Source organism: Microtus ochrogaster, assembly GCF_000317375.1.
Source record: "Microtus ochrogaster isolate Prairie Vole_2 chromosome 14 unlocalized genomic scaffold, MicOch1.0 chr14_random_3, whole genome shotgun sequence".
NCBI classification, from domain to species: Eukaryota; Metazoa; Chordata; class Mammalia; order Rodentia; family Cricetidae; genus Microtus; species Microtus ochrogaster.
The window spans coordinates 12,017,937-12,039,179 of record NW_004949098.1 but is presented as its reverse complement, the minus strand read 5'-3'; the positions used below and the strand labels follow the sequence as shown (position 1 = coordinate 12,039,179).

Sequence of the window (21,243 nt, the reverse complement as noted above, 5' to 3'; positions counted from 1 at the left end):
AGTCAGTCAGCATGGTGGTGGTCCAGTCAGTCAGCATGGTGGTGGTCCAGTCAGTCAGCATGGTGGTGGTCCAGTCTGTGGAAGGCCCTGGATTTGTTCTCCAGCACTGAAAAAATCAATATAGAACTGTAGTTTGCTGTCCTTGATTTATTAGTGGTTTTTCCATATAATAGTCAGAGCCTAGAAGCTTCTCTCAAAGGCCATCCAGTAAACCTTTGAGATCTCGTGAGTGAGTCTAGTATATTATTTGGGGTCTTAGGGAGTGTGAACCAGGCGAATGAGCAGAATGCTGAGGCTGGTGTCTGTGAGGCTCAGACAGGAGGCAGAGTTCACAGCTTCTTCTTCGTTGCCCTTAACTTAGACCTGCCTTGCCTCAGGGTACTTCCGGCTCCCAGGGCAATGGTTATTGCACAGGGAGCTGTGGGGAGAACCAACCGAGGCAGAGACCCCAGGATGTCTGACCAGGCTGGTCTCCAGCAGCGAGGGGGCGAGGTGCTCAGCATTCCAAGAAGCTGCTCAGTCTGACCAGCCTTGGCCAACCCACTGGATTTAGACAGCCCCATGTCAAACTTCCTTCCATTTTTTTTTCTTCTAGAATATTCCCAGTGTGCTTAAAATCATCCAGATTTCTTATTTTTGTAATGAAAGCAGAATCCACCCAGCCTATTCTTTCCTGTGTTTCATTCTTGGCATTGACTACCCAGATAGCATCCCCCACCCCACACCCAGCTCTGCTCTCCACCCTGGAGAAAGAACCAAGATGTGTCCAAACCTGCTGCTCTGTTCGAGCTGCTGAAAAGGAAAAAGAGATAGGACTCTTGGCTCGGAGTCTAGGTTCTTGTTCTTCAAAATGAGAGAGGTGTTGTTTGGTTTGTGGGAGCTGGGAGAAAGAGGTACTTTTCCGGTTTCTACAGCCTCACATGCCGTTGTAAAACCCCAATCCTAGCTTTCACTACAAAGCTTCAGCTTTGTCAGCTGACACACAGCCATGAGACCTATCATGGGACCAAAAGCCTCAGAAAGGAGTTTGATATGTGGCAACCAAGAAAACTGAGCTGGATCTTGAGGACGTGTCTCCTCCAGACTGTCAGAATGCCCCTTTGGGGTTAAATGTTGTCGAGACTGAAGGCAAGTTGTTCCAGCTTAACAAAAACTAACCCGCCAGGGCATTTTCCCCAATACACGTGCACTAACAAAGGGTCTACATCCTCAGAAGAACTTGGCATCATTCAAATATCATTTACTTTGTGGTTTGGATCTCCTTCTTGTCGGCTTTTCTAGAGGATCATGGGAAGAAATATCCTAAAAGGGAGATCCAGTCCAGTTTTAAGCAATTTTAACGCCCCAAATTTGAGTTTAAAAAATGGTACGGTAGCTCCTTTCCAGAGTAAGGTGTGGGAGGCGAGGGCATCAGGAGGTTTTAGATAAATGCATCTGAGTGCTCCAAGCTCAGGTTCTGATCTTGGTTCTGCCACTAAATGCCTCCAGTGGTTTGAAAGTTACTCACCCCTACAAGGACCTCAGGACAAGCACAATGACACTAGGTACAATATAAGGCAGTCCTGGCAGGGCCCAAGGCCTCTAGTCCAGTGATTCTCAACCTTCCTAAGGCTACAACTTTTTAAAACAGTTCCCTATGTTGTGGTGACCCCGACCATAAAATAACTTTTGTTGCTACTTCATAACTGTAATTTTGATACTGTTATGAATAGTAAACACCTGTATTTTCCGATGGTCTCAGGGAACCCCTGGTTGAGAACCGCTGGTCTAGCCTGTCCTGGTGCTTGCCTCGCGGGACACAGGGACCGAGGACCGGTAACTGTCTAAAGACCAGAGGGCAGCTGGCAAATAAAGCACGTGACGACGTCAAGCCCCTTCTTCCCCTGGCTCCGCGATTTCTAACCGGATGCTCAACCGAAAGCCCACAACCGGTCCAAAGCCACCTTTGGTTCCCAGAGCCACCTTCCACCATCTAATCACGGACAAGCCTGGATTAGATGGAGAGGTGGAGAGCGCCCCAGGCGCGGGGCACCCAGTCCCAGGCCTCCTGGCGCCCAAGCTGCGTCCCGGCAGGATGCGCCCTACTCCCCGTTGATCCACAGGGCGGAGGGGGGGGCTGCCCGCTCGGAGGAGGGGGCCGCGGCGGGGCCCCGCGCGCTGTGATTGGCCTCTCATGTCCTCGTGACGTGCGGTCCCGCCCCCTCCGCATCCGCGCCAGGGAGCGGACTCTCCGAGGCTGAATGGGCGCGATCGCGGCGTGGGGGGCGGGCTGGGGCGCGGGGCCCGGGGCTGGCTCCTAGCCAGCGCTCCCTCCCTAGCATGCGCCCGGAGGCGACGGGCGGCGCGGAGCGGCGGCCCCAGAAGCCGCGAAGCCAAGCAGCGGCACCTGCCTGCCGAGGTACGTGGCGCAGCCCCCAGTCGGCATAGCGGACACTCGCAACCCAGGCAGCGGCGATCCGCCTTTGCCCACTCATATCCCGGGCCCAGAGACTCCTCCCCAGCCCTGCGACGCCGAACGCGCCTGCGGGGGGACGCGGGCGGAGGGTCGCGGCCCCAGGCCGCTAAGATAGGCGCCCCCGCGGCCGGCACAGGTGTGGAAGCGGCGCATCGGGTAAGGATGACCCGACCCGTGTGGCAGGTCCAGCCGGGGTGGTCCTTTCCATGAGGTTTGGTTTGGAGTGTTTTAATTCATTGCTGAAACCTTCTGAGCCAGCAGAGCCGAACTGACTCAGTGTCCTCCGTGACTGGCTTGGGGGAACCCTCTGCAGGGTCACTAAGTGGCTCCCGAACCTTCCCTGTGCATGCAAGTGGGTAGATTTCTGCTGGTAGAAATTTGCTGGTGACCTTCCCCGCCCCCCTCTCTGCAGCCAGTCCTGTGGAGGAGACACGTTGGGGCGATCTTTTTCATTCCTTGGAAATTTTAAACAGTGGCCTGAGGAGGGGGTGCGTTCTTTGTGTGCTGTTTTGTTTGTTTTTCCCCCCCAGAGAATATTTGGTAGGACCCTATGAATAGAAGCAAACCCCTACCCCACACCAGCTGATGACCTTGGCATCCACTGATCCTCCTGGGGGCCGGGGGACTTGCTCTCCTGGTCGCTGTACTGGAAAGCTTAACCTGCTGTAGACTGAGGTCTCTTCCAGGCCACTGGGATTGTGGTTCTAACCATTTAAAATAAATATATCATAAGAAAACTCTGTAGAATCATTAATTGACTTGAAAATGAAATTTTACCTCTTCGTCTTTATATATAGTCATTTTCTTAAAAGGGTAATTTCCCCCAATAGTGATTTTCTGTGTTATACTTTTTCTGGAACGGATGAGTTGCGGGTTCCTGCAGCCAAGGGCTGAGCTAGGTTTTAGACTCACAACGGAAGGAGACTTGCTCTCATCTTCTGCCCTCTGGTGTCTAGCCAAGCCTTCCCTTGGTTTATGACGGTAAATCCTCTTCTACCTGCAGATGGACACACATGCTGGAGCTAGCAGTCTATTGAACGAACAGACCAGACAGGACAGATTTGGGTTTCATTTGTGTAATTCTATATCCTGACAGCTCAGAGCAGTGTCTAACATTTCTAGTTGCAGAGCTGGGAATTGTCTACTTCCAAGTGTTTGGACAAGAGAGGATTAATACGAACTTCCAGAGCACTGTGATAAGACTGTCTCTTGATACCCATGTCTGCTATGTGGTTGATGCCGGTTCTTTAAGGTGGAAATTTTGGTTAGTGTTGATAATGTGTTCTTGAGACTTGAAAAGAAATGAAGGAGATGACTGGGGGTTTTGAAGGCTGCTTTTTGTTTGTTTGATTGATTGGTTGGTTGGTTGGTTGGTTTGGGTTTTGGCACTGGGTATATGTAGCTCAGGTTGGCCTTGAATTCACTCTGCAGCCCAAGCTGGCTATGAACACTGATCCTCTGACCTCCATCTTCTTAGTGCTAGGATTACAGGCCTGTGCCAATACGCCTGGTTTAAACAGAGTAAGATGAGGAGAGACGAAAGACAGAGAAATTCTAAAAGCACATGGATTCTGAAAATTCATTCAGTTTGTTATACGTTGCTAATGCCCATGTCATCAACATAGGTTAAGGGGTGAATGGTTAGGGAAACAGGCAAGGAGAAACTCTGCTACACTACTTCTTTATACCTCTTACTGGGCTGGCCAAAGCAGTGGAGAGGTAGCAGCTGTCTCTTGGGACATTAATGGTGTGCTGGGTAGTTTTTAAGGTCAACTTGTTACCATCTGGAGTCATCTGGGGAAAGAGAACATCAGTTGAAAGAGATGCCCCCCCCACCAGATTGTCCTGTAGGCAAGCCTGTGAGAGACATTTTCTTAATTAGTGACCCACCTCATTGTGGGTGGTGTGACCCCTGGGCAGGTGATCCTGGGTTGTATAAGGAAGCTGGCTGAGCAAGCTCTGAAGGACAAGCCAGTAAGCAGTGTTCCTCCTTGGCCTCTCCATCAGCTCCTGCCTGCAGGCTCCTGTCATGTTCCAGTCCCTGCCCTAATTTCCCTTGCTGTGGACTGTGATACGGAACTGTAAGATGACATTAAATACTTTCTTTCCAGTTGCTGTTGGTCATGGTGTTACAGCAATAGAAATCCTAACAAAGACATGTAGGAAGAGTCACCCTCCACACCTCTCTGGCTTCGGAGGAGGTCTGTATTCTGTGCTGCTTTTGGAACCATGGGGATGGTCGTCATCCTCCAAGGGCGTGCTCTACACAGCTTGTCTAGCTGGGAAGGTTTGGTGTTGAAACCACTAGGAATATACATGGCAGCTGCTGAGGATGGATCAGCGTGGGTGGCATAAGTTAGCAGAGGCATCCACTGGAGGGTGTGACTCACGGACCTGGTGTGGGAGGAAGCCATAAATATGGATGGTGGCCCAAGAGCTCTCCAGTTCAAGCAGTTCCTAGAGGGAGCAAGTGGGGTGTGAGAAGGAGGGAGAAAATGAACTGAGAGAGCTCATGGTCGAAACTAGCTTACCTGGACACCTGCTGTGGGACAATGGTCTGTACGCTGTCAGTTATATTTTAAATAAACGCTGATTGGCCAGTAGCTAGGCAGGACATATAGGTGAGACAACCAGGCAGGAAGTGGAGGCGGGGCGATGAGACCAGGAGAATTCTGGGAAGAGGAAAGCTCATTTCCGCAATTGTGACCTAGTCACAGAAGAAGCAAGATGTGACTGCCTCACCCAATAAGGTACCGAGCCACATGGCTAACACAGACAAGAATAATGGGCTAATATAAGTTATTAGAGTTAATAAGAAGCCTGAGCCAATCAGTTTATAGTTAATGGAGACCTCTGTGTGATTTTTTGGGGGGGACTTAATGTCTTAGGGAACCAGGCAGGCAGAAAACTCAGTCAGCAGACACCAAATAAGATTTGCTCCTGTTTAAATAAGGTGCAGGTACTTGCAGCTGGGTGTGATGTGCAGGCTTGTTAATCTCAGCACTTGGGCAGGAGGGTCAAGAGCTCAAGGTCAACTGGGGTATATGAGACCCTGTCTTGATATGTATACAGTCTTATACTTGCAAGCTTATACCTGCATACATAAAGCCAATGAGATGATTCAGTGCACCGAGTTGCCTGCTGCCCAATGATCTGAGTTAAATCTTCAGCACCTACACAGTGGAATGAGAATTCTTTTCTCTTATGACGACGTCTTAGAAACGTGTAGGTTCAGGGAAAATAGACGTACCTACAGTATATCACTGAACAAGTTTCTTTATTGAACATTTGCCACCTTGAGATCAAGGATCAGTTCTCATCTAACCAGGACCCGTGCTTTATCCGGTCACTGGCTCTCAACATTAACCCTGGCCTGCCTGCCTTCTCACACTGTGCATAAATGGAAACCTGCAGTGTGTGTCTCCTTTTGTGAGCACAGAGGCCTCCTGTGCTGCCTGTAGTTAGAGCATGCTTACTCTCATTGCTGGTGGTGATCACAGGGGAGTTTCGTGTGTCTTATCTGTGGTCAGTTGTTCTAGTGTTTGTCTGCACTAGATAGTGCTGCTGTAACTAGTGCCTAACTTTGGTAGAATGTGCGTGCATATCTGAGAATCTGTGCTGAGCAGTAGGATCACTGGATTATGGGTTTATTATGGGTGTATTACTCTCTTGGGGGTCCCCAGGCAAATCTCTTTTATTCTAGTCTTAGAATTAATGGTGGGAGCTCCTACAGCCTGAATGATGAAGGTGATCGTTTCCAGGTGATGGTGCTGGAGTTGTTTTTACAGGAGGCTAAGTTTCCGCTTGGTCCTGTTCTATATGGCCTCAGGAAGAGCAAGCAGTCCTGCAGGCTTCAGGCTCTCCTCTGGTCCAAGCACAGGGCAGTCGGAGCTTAAGCTCTGAGCTACAGGATCCTCTTGATGTTAAGAGTGTCTCTAGCCTTAGTCTTCACCCATCTTGCTGCAAACCTCCACCCACCCAACCACTACGTTTCTGTTTACCTACAGGAAAAGCCTTTGTCTTACTGGAGGTTTTGAGCATTAGGAAGCATTTTTGTACTTCAGTTACATCAGGGAAAAATACCCAGGAGTAAATTTTTAGGTCACGAATCAACATTTATACCCGTGAATTCTCTTTTTTTCCCCCCTTCAGACTTAATAATATCTGGGATTATAATAATTTAAGATTGTGTGATTGAGTTTAATCAGCCCAACAAACAGCATTTAAGAGGTCTACTTTATGAATGATATTTAAGCTTTTTGAATGTTGTGGCCACTTTTAAAATTCTTTATGTATTTACTTAGGTTTTTAGTTTAGTTTTTGTTTGTTCGTTTTCAGATAAGGGTTCATAAAACCCAGTCTGGCCTTGAATTTTGGTTCCTGCCTCGCCTTCCAAGTGCCAGGAGTACAGCCGTGTGCCACCGCACTCGGTTGGGCTGTTTTTTTAAAAGACTGTTATTTTCATAATGGCAGGTTTATATATATTAACTGAGCAGAGACAGTTTTTCTGTTAGGCATCGAGAATGTGTCCTTCTGGCTGTCTTCTTTCCAGCCTCTGCTCCCTCATCCCCTCCCTCTTGTTCTTCACCCCTGTTATATTCTTCTCTCTCTTTATCTAGGCTCCAGCAAGCAGCAAAATCAGGAGGACAGAGTGGCTCCGGTCTTTCCTTCTCTTTGCTTGCCGGATTCTGCAGTCAATGTCTTAGTCATTGGGGCTTCTGCTGGCCCAGGCTGCCACTTACCTTCCTTCTGTTCCCGTGCTCTCCAGTGGGAAGAACCTGAGTTATACCTGTAATTTAAAATTTCCTAGTAGCCTGCCTTTAAAAAAGTAAAAAGGAGCAGACTGGTATTAGAGAGATGGCTTGGTGGTGAGAACGCTTGCTGACCTAATAGAGAGCTGGGATTCCATCCCCACCAGCCATGTCGGGCAGCTCACAGCTGCAGGGTATGCAAAGCCCTCTTCCAGCTCCTGTGGGTATGATACCACATGTGTACATATACACAAAGTTAAAAAGTAAAAGTAAGGGGCTGGCAAGATGGCTCAGGGGGCGAAGGCCACTGCTGCCTGAACTGATAACCTGAGTTTGATCCCCAGGACCCATAATCTGGAAGGAGAGAACTCACAATGAAGACTCTCCACATGCGTGACCTCCACATGCGTGACCTCCACATGCGTGACCTCCACATGCGTGACCTCCACATGCACTCCACGGCACATGTGCACTCATACAGATACACACACATACTCATAACCAATATAATAAAATTAAGAGTGATAATAAAAATAACTCTTAAAAAATAAAAAGAAACAGGTTGGTTCAAGTTTCCGTTTCTCTTGACGATACCGACGCCTAAACTTGCATTTACCTAGTGACACAGCTCCCAGCCGTGTGTCGTACTTAATGAGTACTTTGTGGTCTGTTAGCCAGACTAAGCCTTCAGTTCTGCGCCCCTCTCCCTGTAGACATAGTTTCTCACTCTCTCCTCACTGCTGTAGAACTGTTACATGGATTAGCTAATTTCACCATAGCCCTGTTTGGTTCCGCTGCCCCTCCCATTTTACAAAGGAGGGTATTAAGATAAAAAGACATAAGAAGCTCCAGAGTTCAGAGCTAGAACTTAGACCTAGGGCTGGAGATTGTAAATGAGGCCACTGTTCCCATGTCTTTGCAGCAAATAATGTATTCCTATTGGAGGAGGTCCCTTCTTTTGTTCCCAGCTGCTCAGCCCCGAAATAATCACGCAGTAACCATATTATTTAAATCCCTGCTTGGCCCATTAGCTCTAACTTCTTATTTGCTAACTCTTACATCTTAATTTAACCCATCTCCATTAATCTGTGTATCGCCACGTGGCTGTGGCTTACTGGGTAAAGTTTCAGTGTCTATCTCCAGTGGGGCTACATGGCTTCTCCTTGATTCCTCCTTCTTTCTCCCAGCATTCAGTTTAGTTTTCTCCACCTGGCTCTTCTTTATTAACCAATGGTATTCACAGCATAAGAGGGGAATCTCACATCATATTCCCATCCCTCAGAAGGGATCCTGTCATAATTCATGACGTTGCTTTGAGGTGTCTGAGGTAGTTCTGTCCAGGTTTCTACACCTCCAGGGGCCACATCATTGCTCCCCTGGGTCTCCACAGCACTCTTTTATCTGGTATTGCCTCATGAGGGGATGGCCAACCTCGAGAGGTTTCTTCAACATCCAGTTCCACTTAGAAAATCCTTTTATTCTTCCAGTGTAATTTCAGCAGTCAGGTAGTAGGACCTGCTCATTTCTTCATCGGGCTCAGCGTATCATCCCTCCTGGGCTGGACCCTTTGACACAGACTTCTCCACCAGCACATGCTGTCCCTACACTGACATCTGCCTCCCACACCCTGCTCTAGCTTCTAGTCAGACAGCAGCAGAGAAGCATTTCTTCTTCAGGAAGCCCCTTTACAGGTTCCCTGCCCCACATCTCTAAAACTTCTTGTAACACTTTGCCCCAGTACGCAGCACAGAACACCATGAGACGGAGGACCCCAGAGATAGATGTGCTGGTCTGTTCTCAACTGTTGTTTTTTGTTGTTTGTATTTTTAGGTGGGATTGTGAGGCCTTCTGAAAGAAAAGGCCGTGTCTGTTGCTTCTCACTGTATGTCCAGATGTGTGTTCCATATGTGCCTGGAACCTGCTATGTCTGTTTGGGAGTCTGCCCAAGTGCTGCCTTAAAGTCTTTTGCCAAACAAGATTGGGCCCTCAGCATTTTATCCTGGGCGAGGGATAAATTCCCTCCCTGAGGAACTATTGATAATTAAAGGTTTTTGGAAAAGGGGTGCCATTCTCTTCCATGGTATAGCTACTGATGAGTTGCCTTTGTTGGGGCAGGAAACACCATTTAAACTCAGTGGATCACACACAAAAGAGGACATGAAGCTGGAAGGGAGATTTGTTGAGAAGAAGAATGTGAGCAGGAGAAGGAGACATGGAGGGGATGGGTATAAAAATGACTAAAGTTCATTTGTATAATGTATAAAACTGTAAACTGTGTCTCAGCTAGAGTTTCTATTACTATGAAGAGGCACTGTGACCACGGCAACTCCTAAGGAGAGAAACATTTCATTGAGGCTGGTTTACAGTTTCAGAGGTTTCGTCCATTATCATCATGACAGGAAGCATGGTGGTACACAAGCAGACATAGAGAAGGAGCTGGGAATTCTCTATCTGGATCAGGAGGGAGAAAGAGAGACACTGGGCCTGACTTGAGCATTTGAAACCTCGAAGCCCACCCCCAGTGACACACTTCCTCCAACAAGGCCACACCTCCTAATAGCGCCTCTCCCTCGGGCCATTTTCATTCAAACCACCACAGTAAGAAAATTTTGTTTTGTTAAAAAAAAAAAATGGTTCAAGATAAAAGGGTTCCTGCCAGGCGTGGTGATGCACAGCTTTAATCCCAGTGCTCTGGAGGCAGAGATAGGCAGATCTCTGTGAGTTTGAGGCCAGCCTAGTCTACAAAGTGATTTCCAAGATAGCCAGGACTATATAGAGAGACATACAAACAAAACAAAAAAATAAAATAAAACGGTGCATGATTAGGGTGTGAATGCATTCTAGTCGTTTCTGTCAGACTTAAATATGCGGTGCTGGCTCCAGAGATAAGAATAGCTTAGCACGATCTGTTTCATGTGGCCCAGACTGCTCCTTTGGTCTTCATCTCCTGTCCCTCAGTTGCCAGGTCCTGTCAAGCCCTGCACCGTGCCTGTCACTGCATTGCTGCTTCCTGATTTGGGTTTTAGCTGATGTGTTCTGCACCCGTAGGACAAACACAGTTTTTATTGGCATTGGTTAATGTCAGAGCTGCCTAGCAATCCCCCAGCACCCGTCCCCATCAGCCTGGCTCTCTGGGAGCATATCTGAGGCCCTGTTTGGTAGTATAGTCATGTTCTACCATCTTAAGAACCTGACTTTTGCCATTTCTCTCTGGGATGCGGGTTGGTGGCATTATAAGGTGCCTGCCCGTTGTCTCATCTGTTTCCCAGTGAATTCAAGCATGTGGGGAAGGTCCCGATAATGAACCTTTATTTGTGCTGGCCTCACAGTTGTTTTTTCGAACTGTCTGTTCTTTTGGCTTTCATTTTCTCCTATGAAGTATGATTTGTTCAGCCAAAACTTATCTTTTCTTTTTATAGGGAAATCTTCCATTTAAAACTTCGCTTCTGGAGTTTGCTATGTTTAGGACAGGCAGGGATTGCCACAGACTTGTTTTATCGTAGCAGATTCTTTGAGGGTGATGGTGTGGCCATGTCGGGTCCCCCACCCAAGAGCTCTCATATAATGCCCTTGTTAAGGGGGCCCACAAGGAAGGAGAAGCCCTATGAATGGATTTCTTCCAGCATCCTGTTTTGCTCACTCTTCCTCTTTCTCTTTGAGAGGTGCCCCCACTTCTGCCACTAAATTGTTTTGAGAGTTAATGCAGGGTTCAGAACCTTCTTGGGTGCTCTCTTAGTTTAAGAACTGCTCCTCCCAGCTCAGTCACCAAGTTCCGGAGGCATCCTACTTCCCGATATCCCCTGCTTGGTTCCCTTCTTCTTCCGCCTTTGACCCAACAGTTCAGTCACCCCTCATAGCCATGAGCTCAGTGACCTTTTGACCACCCGGTCAGTGCCTTGGCCTTGCCGTGCTGGGGTTGTTCTTACCACTGTCCTGCTTAGAACTGCTGAATGAATGTCCTGGTGTTCTTAAGGGACAGTATGACCACTGTCCCTTAGATCCCCTGGTATCCAGTCTCAGCACATCTCTGGGCTGTCAACATATTATTCTTTCCATTTAGAACACAATCCTTGTCACCCTTGGAACATCCGTTCACTCATCACCCACCCCCCTTTTCCTCTACTGGACATGTACTCCTTTCCCATCAGCCCCACTATCTCATTGTTGCTGCTTTGAGTGTATGGGGAGTTCCTGGTCAGCTAGTCATTGAAAGAGAAAAGGGATTACGCCCTATTTATTTTCCTAGTCTCAGCTTCTGGTATGTAACATTTTCTTGTTAAATGTTTATTTAAAGGATTATAAATCTGGACGTGGTGGTTTATGACCCCAGGGAACCCGAGGCAGGAGGATCACATTGGATTTAAAGCTACTTAGTTAAAACAAAACAAAACAAAACAACTGAGGTGTAGGGAGAACAAAGCCAATCCCATACCCATGCAGACCAGCCCCTCCCAGCTGAGGCTGTATGGGAAATATAAGCCCTAATACCCAAAGGCTGGCTGTGTTATACATTACCTTCTCTCCTGTGCTTCTGTAAGCATTCTAGTTGTTGGCCATTCTTGGGGAAACTGGCATTTTCTAGCCATTGTTATGGGTCTTCATCCCTGGTGGAATTCCAGTCACAGAAGGCTAATGTAGACAACTCAGCCCTGCTCATGTAAAATGCATGAAACGGAGGCTGAAAGGGTATAGCCAAGAACGCTAGCAGTGGCACCCCTGGGCTCTAGGTCAACATCATCCTAATCTCCTTTCCACTGTCAAATATTCTCTGACTTTGTAAGAACAAGAGTTCGAGACTGGGGAGATGTCTCAGTGGGGGAAAAGCTTGCTGTGCAAATCTGAGGGCCTGTGTTCAGATACTGTGCACCTGCCTAAAACTAGTGTAGCTAGAGTCTGGTAGCCTTGCGGCTGGGGTTGGGCCCAGGCAGGAACAAAACCAAACAAACAAAATGGAAAGAACAAGACAGGCAGCAATAGAGGGAGACACCTTATGTCCTTCTCTGGCCTCATGAGAACATGAGAGGGGGGTGGAGAATGGGCTGAAATGTCAAAACAGGATAATAATTTTTTTAAAGATTTTAAAAGTATTTCCTGGATAATGCAGATTAGACTCCCTAGCCATCATCATGCCAGAGAGGGAGGCAGAACCATGGATTGAGCCTCTGCATTGCTCATTAAAACAGACCAGGTATTGGTGTGCCTCTTGGTGTCAACTCTCTGGGTCCCACATCTCTTCTTGCTTCTGGACTTTTTAAGAACTCTCTAACAGACATGCAACAATTAGTATAATCCCATGTCCTATCTAAGTGGCATCTAGTCTTCTTTTTTTTTTTAAATATTTATTTATTTATTTACTTATTTATTTATTTATTATGTATACAATATTCTTTCTGCGTTATGCCTGCAGGCCAGAAGAGGGCACCAGATCTCATTACAGATGGTTGTGAGCCACCATGTGGTTGCTGGGAATTGAACTCAGGACCTTTGGAAGAGCAGGCAGTGCTCTTAACCTCTGAGCCATCTCTCCAGCCCGTCTTCTTTCTTTTTTAACTTTCCATTGATTGTGGATTTCACACCATACATCCTGATCCCATTCATCTCCCCATTGTTTCATATCCACCCTGCCCTTGCAACATCCCCACCAAAGTAAAATAAAATTAAAAATCATCGTGGAAGCTGTTGTGTGGCACAGTACCCTTTAGTCCAAGTTTTCTTTGTTTTGTAGATTTTACATTCTATTATTTGAGTGTTTCCCTGCATGTATGTATGTTCGCCATGGGCATGCCTGGTCCCCAGAAGAGGACCTCAGATCTCCTGGAACTGGAGTTATGGATGGTTGTGAGCCCCCACGTGGGTGTAGGGAACAAGAGTGCTCTTAACCACTGAGCCATCTCTCCAGCTCCTGCCTAGTTTTCGTACTAGGAGTGAGCATGAGTTGAAGTTCCTTGAAGTAAATCTGATAGGAGACCCAGATGCTAGTTCATCTTCACCCACTGTGCTCTGACAAGCCTTATCTTTATTCTGTTATCTACCAGAAAGAAAGATAACTGAAACAGAAAGATCTGATGAAAAAACAGGAACTTTACTTAGTTCCTAGGTGTGATAGTTCGAGAATGCCCCCCCACCCCACTGGCCTGTGTGTTTGAATTCTTGCTTAGTCCCTAGTGGGTGGAACTGTTTAGAAAGTATTAGGAGGTTGGGCCTTATTGGAGATGGTGTGTCCTAGGGAAGTACACTTGGAGATTTCAAAAGCCCGTGATAGGCTCAGTTTCTTTCTCTCTGCTTTCAGCTTGAGGACCAGGATGTAAGCTCTTAGCTGCTACTCCCACCCCATGCCTGCATGCCTGCTGTCATACTTCCCGCCATGGTGGTCATGGTGTCACCTTCTGAAGTTGTAAACAATAAAATGCTTTTTAAAAAATAAGTTGCCTTGGTTATGGTGCCTCTTCAAAGCAACAGAAGAATAACTAAGACACTAGGTATCTCCTGTCAAGTCACTTATTAATTCATAAAGATAGCAACTTGATAGTGGATTCTGACTTCTGCCACCTTAACCAGCTTCACATGAAATGTCTGCAGCGTCAGGCCAGTTCAACACCATGCACCTCTGGAAAAAATACTTTGAGAAAAGTGTAGCCTCCCACTGTGCTCCTCTGGCCTCAATGCATAACTTGAATCTAATCATGAAGAAATATCTGATGAACCCCAGCTAGGGAACATTCTATAAAATACTTGGCCCATACTTTTAAAAAAAAATGTCAAAATCATAAGAGATAATAGAACTATTTTAGATGAAAGGAAGCCAGGGAGACATGACATTGGGCCTCACATGTGATCCTCAACTGTGTCCTGGAAAAGGGGAAAAAAACAAAACTTTTTTTTTGGTTGCTGTTTTTGTTCAAAAACCATCACTACCAGAGAAATCTTCCCTCTTAAAACCTTTATGTTAGAGTCTAGTTTTGAATCAATTCATGTTCTGACATTGACCATTATTCTGCGCTTGTATAAGGTATGACTTTGTTTCTAGAAAAATAAAATACTCAGGGTGTCATGATGCCTCCAACTTGCTTCCAGGTGTATTAATAAATTATGCATTTTCTGCACTAACAGAATGGCGGTGTACATGTTAGCCATGGGGGATCTGGGTGAAGGATAGATGAGAATTCTTCATATTGGACATCTCTGCGGCCCACAGTTCAGGGAGCTCTGACACTGTGGCAGCAGAAACAGGCATGTCTGTGTCCTGTGCAGCCACTGCTCCTAGGCATCTTTCTCTCCTGACCTCTGCGGGGAACAGAATGAGGACCCAGTCTCTGCTGCAGAGTTCTTTCCGCCATGCCTGTTCTAGCTACTGTTCTAAGAGGTTTCCTGGTTTGTGGCTGGCCTCAGGGTCAGCTGGTCAACCAGCTCTGGCTGCCTCCACTCCCCCGCTTCCTGATTTAAATTGAGCCTACCACAGTCCTGTAAGAGAAGTTTCCCATTCAGACTTTGAAATATGTTTAAGCCCAAACACTGTAAGATGCTGTGGTCCAGCCCTCAATAGCAGATAAGGACCAACCCCAGAGTTTCCCATTAAAGGTGGTCTGCCCACATTGGCATTGTGGCATACTCTTGTAATTCCATCACTCAGGAGGCTGAGCAGGAGGGTCCTCAATTTGCATCTGGACCAGTGGGGCGATAACTGCCTCAAAACAAGACCTAAAATGCAAAAAGCAGTACCCGCTGTGCTTTGAGAGAACCCTGAGTTGTACCTTTCAGTAGAAATCTCACACTTCTAGAATATTTTTAGTAATTGATATACACCCTTGGCCCTACCCCTAAACTCCTCCCATCTGCCACCCCCTCCAGACGGATTCCAGTTTGTGCTACCCTGCATCCCTGACCCTTTTAAATGCAGTCTGAGGAACCTTTGCTCCAGCTGGGTTTCTCAGTGGAAAGGTAGCTGTGAGGGCCAGTGGATTCAGAGGAGTATTTTCAAGCTGGGGCTTGTAGCGGTTTGTGGGTGGGTGAACTCGTGGGTAGGTGGACTCATGGGCCTCTGCAGAGTTCCCCTGAAACTGCTGAGCTCCCGGGTCAGAGGAAGGAAGGTTGTGACGTGCATTTTGTTCCTCTTTCCTATCTTTTCTTCCCAGTTCTCACTTGCCAAAGCTTCCCTTCCCCATCCTTCGTGTTTAGCTGCTCTCAAGCCCAGCCCATAGTAAGCATTGTTGCATTCTCTATGTGTGTTTGAACTTCAAAAAAAAAAAAATCCCACTCTTTCTTCTTGGGGGGGGGCGTGTCTTTAGTCTGACTCCTTCTATTTATTCTTGCTTTCATTTTCTCCCTCCATGGCCCCAACATTTTAGTGCCGATCTAACTACCCAAGCCATTTGCTGTTTGAAAGCTAGATGAGTGAGAATTCTACCTCCCAGGGAAAGGAGCAATAGAAGGTTTGTGCCCAACCCTGTTTCTTTGAAGATGAGTAAACTTACTTCAGTGGTTACTTCTTGACCCACATCAAATTGACAGATAGTTGAGCATTTTAATCCTATTTTCTTGGGAAGGTCATGGCATCAAAGAGAGCTAGTTGCTTTTTCTCCCAGGCGTACCCCACTGGTACAGCGACAGCCATTGATTTGTTTACCTGCCCCTCCCTCAGCTCACCATTCACTCGGTCATGTTTGTGCATGAAGAAGAAGGACCCTAATACCTGCAAAAGACTACCGTCTGGATTTTTTTATTCTGCTCTGAATCCCACCCCAAGGTCAAATCCACAGATCTTGGCATCTCCATTGGATGTAGCAGCAAGGCTGTGTGAGATGTGGACTCAGTGATAGTGAAGTCACCTTAGATCAGGCGGCTCAGAGTTGAAAGAGAAGTCTGAGAGGGTTGTTGCAAGTCCATGGGGCTTTTGATTACGCCAGAGTCCTGCTGAAGTAGGCCGGAAAAAGGGGTGAGAGAAGAGGAATCAAAACTGTCTCCTTGTGAATGCCTTAAGTAACAGAGTGCTGTGATTGACACTTCTCTTATTTGAGCCATGTCTATTGCCCCCGGTAGGTCTAATTACAAATTTGATCATGATCATATCATAGTTTCTCAAAGTGTCAGTGGTTCACGTGAAGTAGCTGTGAGTGTCCGGAGCGCCCTGAAATTATCAGTGAAGTTGTACATAGCTCCAAATATTTATAAAATAAGAAGGCACTCTCATGGTCCCCTCGGCTCTGCACTTTGAAGATGTCCTGGCTTTTTGTTTCCAACTCATAAGTTAGTGTTAACTGTAAGGCTATTGGCGATATTGGCTGGAAATCCTGAGTTGTCAACTGTACATACCCATAGTTGGTAAAGAGAACAAAACAACCCAGACAGATGTTTGGTGTGGAAGCCGTGAGGGGAAGGTATGTTTTGGAGGGGCCATAGCTCAGGGCGTGTGCTGGGAAGCTGGACCTGTTGATGCTGCCGTGGGCATCCGTTAAGCCTCAGGTTGTCTGATTTTTGTATCTAGTGGCATAGCATTCTGCTGACATTCTTAGTTGTGGGAAAGAGGGGAGGGTCGGCCGGCATGAGAAGCGTTTGGATTTTTTTCTTTAGTTAAGTGTGGTAGATTTTCAACCATTTTTAAACAAACTATAGAACTCATCCTTGTTAGCAAAGCAAAGAATTACTGTGTCAACAAAGTTCAGGAACCCTCTGTTACCTAAATGCAGTATTCAACATTCTGTTATTTTTTATATGGTTAGAATGCTGGAATGAAGTTAAATAAACAGGATTACATTTCAAAACGAAAGAAAAGGAAGAAGCACCTAGCTGTGGATTATTTGGACAGGAGATGGCAGGTGAATTTGGGTGCACTTCGAGTGTGGGGCCACTTGCAAGCCAGTGGTCAGTGTACTCTCTCCTGAGTCAGCCTTCAGCCAGTGAGTGCTTGGTAAGTGCTTTTTGCACAGTGGCTCTATTTTAGGATGCTGAGGTAAAAGAGTAACCCTCACTCTAGGGATCGCCTCTGCTACTGTGGAGAGCAGGCAGACAGACGGATGTTTGCCAGTGGCAGACTCTTCAGTGCAGCGAAGTCAAGCAGGAAAGGGGTGGGCAGGTTAAGGGGTGAAAAGCCGTTTGCCAAGGACCTTAATCAAGGAAAGCACAGGAACCAGGCGTGAGGGAGTAACTGCTTCTTGGTAAAAATCTTGGAGAGGCAACATCTGTGCTCATTAGTCGAGTTCTCATCTTGGAGAATGAATCTTTAGAGACATTCCAAGCATTCAGAAGGCATCGCCTTCATGTGTTCAGACTTGTGAAGAGCAGAGATTTGAGTGATGGTAATGATCCACCTTCACACCTGGGGAATTCCAGTTGAGTGGATTAAAGACATCCCTCGGGATCACAGAGGGTTAGTTAGCCAGAATGAGCAGGGTACAGATCTCAGAACAGTGGTCTTGCTTGTCGGGGGAGACAGACCCTTACGACTTGGCTCACTCTGGAGAAGAATCTTGATAGTCTTCGAGCTGAAACCTGTCATTCATTCCATGTGTTTATTTTTGCTGGGAAAAGCTTGCTGAAAAGGGGGCTTGCTTTTTAAGTGCTGTGCCCACATGACATGAGAGAATTTGCTTGAAAACGGGCGTCCTCATCTGATCCTGTCAGGTGTTACATTCTGGGCATGAAGTGTAGGAATTTACATGTTTTACAACCTCAAGTGCTTCTTCATTAATGTTAATCACAGCACACAGAGGGGACTCCCACGTCACCTCCCCTTTTCTGTTTAAATAAAAAAGGTTTTAAATTTAACATAGTAAAATTACATATAACAAAACAGGTATCAAGCAAGAATTACAGTTATATTTCTACTTACCTTTTATCATAACTAAGGAAAACTATAACTACCTATCTATTCTTCAACTCCATCAAAGACTCCAGAAGGATATAATATTACCTAAGTAAACAGGAAGTGCATTATAAGCAATTTCCAAAACTCTAGAAATGACAGAGACATCTTGCTGCCTGGACAGTTACCCAAAGTTCTTCTGTACCATTGGGGCATCCATCTTAAGCCCAAGGCCCATAGTATCCAGCAGACTTTTCAATGGAGCAGGAAATTTCAAAGACAGTTCAGTCACTTTCTTTTGTATCCTGCAGAATATCTCGCAGACTCTTTCATGAAGCAGGAACCCCGAAGGATCATCTCACCTTCAGGCAAGTTCAGCAGTCCTCTCTCTGTGGGTACTGCATGTGCAGTGAAGCAGTCCAGGCAAGAGCAGTTTCTTGCCCAAATGACTAAGGATCCTCTTCGATGCCCATCTTCCTCTCGAAGTAATTGGTGCTGCCAGGAGCAGATGTGTCTCACTGTCATGAAAAGTCCTAAATTCTTAAAACATTTAAAATGCCATATTCTGTAGTCTTTGAAAGATATGAAAAATGCCTATCCATCTGAAATATATATATGCACATCTAGAAAATCTAACTAACATGACTACAAGCTTGACTATTATAGATGACTATCTATTAACCTGTATTTCTTAATTATACATTACATTATTAAATGAGCTACACAATCACAATACCTTAATCAAGATCAGAAATACATATACATATAACAAAATTGACCTTAAATTTGTATCAACAAACCAAGATCCATACCAATGCAAATTATTCATAATTATATCAGGATGGGAGTAAGATGGATGGAGTATTCAACCTAAGTCATTTGGGTCTGGGAATGGGTGCTCTCTTCCCATAGCAGTGCCCTGACTGTTAGCTGGCTTTGTAATAGCCTACGCCTGTGTGTGGATTCAGGCCAGTGACAGGTGAGGACTGAACCACTCTCTCCATGAACCAAGATGCCCAACACAAAGTATTAGATACTGAAATGCAGATGTCATTCATTTCAGTTCTTGACGTTAGTCTTGCATTTAAGTCTAATTATCCTTCTCGACTTTCTGATGAGGCAGTGTTGAGTGAGACATTACTATGTATAATAACTGACCCAGCAGTGCCTGGGTGCTTTTGTTCCTCAGGGATATGTTCCTAGAGACATTTTTAAACAATTGCTACATTTTATTTATTGAGACAGTGTGTGTATATGTGTAGACACGAATACCGTGGCGGGAGTTTGGAGGCCAGAAGAGAACTTGTTGGAGTCTGGTTTATCCATCATGTGGACCTGGGGACCAAACTCAGGACTTGAGGCCTAGAAGCAAGTGTGAGCTATCCTACTGCCCCAAAAGACATTTTAAATAAGATTATTTACTTACTTATTTTTATGTGTGTATGTGTTTGCCTAAATGAGTTTATGTGCACCAAGTTTGTGCAGTGCCCATGAGACCTGAAGACTCCAGGTCCCCTGGAACTGGAGTAACAGGTGGTTGTGAGTTGCTGGGAACCAAACCCATATCCTCTGCAAGAGTGGTGAGCAAACTTAACGGTGGAGTCCAGCTCCACAAGAGATAACGTTTGTTATCGACACACAGGAGGAGCAGAAGGAGGGAGGTTTAGAGATGCTGTTGACCTTCAGTGAGGTCAGGATGCTGATGAATGGGGCTGCACAGGTCTGCACAATGGTGGAAAACACCAATTGAATACCTCATCTCTGTGTTGTTACAGGCTAGGATTCTAAGTAAGCTCGTGGGGGGGGGGGGTTCTGCTACAGTTGCCTCTGTAAGCTTGTGTGTGTGTGTATGTGTGTATTATGTGTTGGGGGTACTACTATAACTAGCCTGTGTAAGTTCGTGTGTGTGTATGTTTTACTGCTATAGCTAGCCTGTGTAAGCTTGTGTGTGTGTGTGTGTATTGTGTGTGGGGGGTACTGCTATAGCTAGCCTGTATAAGCTTGTGTGTGTGTGTGTGTGTGTGTTGTGTGTGTGTGGGGTACTGCTATATCTAGCCTGTATAAGCTTGTGTGTGTGTGTGTGTGTGTTGTGTGTGTGGGGGGGTATGCTATAGTTAGCCTGTGATTAGCTACCTAGATTGTGTGGGAATGGACATCACTTGGGCAAGGGAGGGGATAGGTCGACTTCTAGAATGGGAAGAGAAGTCAAGGGCTTCCTAAGGCATGCATGGGCAAGGCACAGGACTGGTGTGCTCCTGAGTAGTTTTACTGTGTCTCTGCGAAGTTTACAACATGTCCTGTGATACATAAAGAGTGGCTGAGAGAAGAGGAGTCCCACATACATTTTCATCTCCTTTTTAAAATTGTGTGTTTTGATTTGGGTTTTTTAAGACAAGCCTAGGCTGGCCCTGACCTCTGTTTAGCCCAGACCTGCCTCATACTCAACAGCAGTCCTTCACAGTACTGGGCTTACAGGCATGTGCCCTACACCAGTTAACAGCATTGGCTTTAGCCCTCACACGTTACATTAGATGTCTATACTTGGTCATTCTACATTTTCCATCTGCCTTCTGTTTCCTTCCCCTAACCCAGCCTATAGTAACTGCTGTGGAATTAATTATCTGTATCTGTATTTTTGAGGTGTTTTTTTTAATTGCACATGTAAGGTCATGTAGGATTTGTCTTTCTATGCCCAGCTTATTTTACTCAGCATAGTGGCAAATGGGAAATATCTTTCTTTGTCCATCATTGCTTCAAGCTGCCTCTCCCTTTGGGGGAAGGGTAGAGGAGAGTTTCATTTAGAATTTTCTGGCACCTATTGCCGCCTGCCATGCCGCTGATTGCCGTGCCTGCCCACTGTCGGCTCTCAGCCTGTTCTGTGCATCTCAGACACCACTGCTGAGCAGCTCCCTCTCCCGGCAGCACACCCTGCTTGCCGACCTTGAGATCTTGTTGCTTTCTACTGTAGAAGCAGGCACTCAGCCCTTGTTTTGTCTCTGTGTCCTTCCTTTGTGCATGGGCAGGACCAATGAAACTGACAAATCACCTTTTCTTGTGGGTGCATCAGGGTGTTTCTGGTAGCCCCTCCTCTAGGGGTAGGCAATTTAAAGAGCATTTTCTCCAAGAACTAGTATTCAGCTTAAATGGTGGGACCAGAATTATCTAAAGCCTGTAGACACCTCTCTCTCTCTCTCTCTCTCTCTCTCTCTCTCTCTCTCTCTCTCTCTCTCTCTCTCTCT

General features: G+C 46.3%; 1 protein-coding gene across 3 annotated transcripts in view; it reads left to right on the top strand.

Annotated features, from left to right (window-relative positions):
• Positions 1-2,225: 2,225 nt before the first annotated feature.
• Positions 2,226-21,243, top strand: part of St3gal5 (ST3 beta-galactoside alpha-2,3-sialyltransferase 5) — a 63,714-nt gene continuing 44,696 nt past the window's right edge. The window contains exon 1 of one of the 3 annotated variants that reach the window (XM_026787975.1): positions 2,226-2,398. In XM_026787975.1, coding sequence (XP_026643776.1) covers positions 2,320-2,398 — 79 coding nt within the window. In that variant the 5' untranslated portion in view covers positions 2,226-2,319. Of the gene's footprint in view, positions 2,399-2,422; positions 2,612-21,243 lie in introns of those variants that run through there. The other 2 variants (XM_005364744.2, XM_013352868.2) reach the window with 2 other exon arrangements.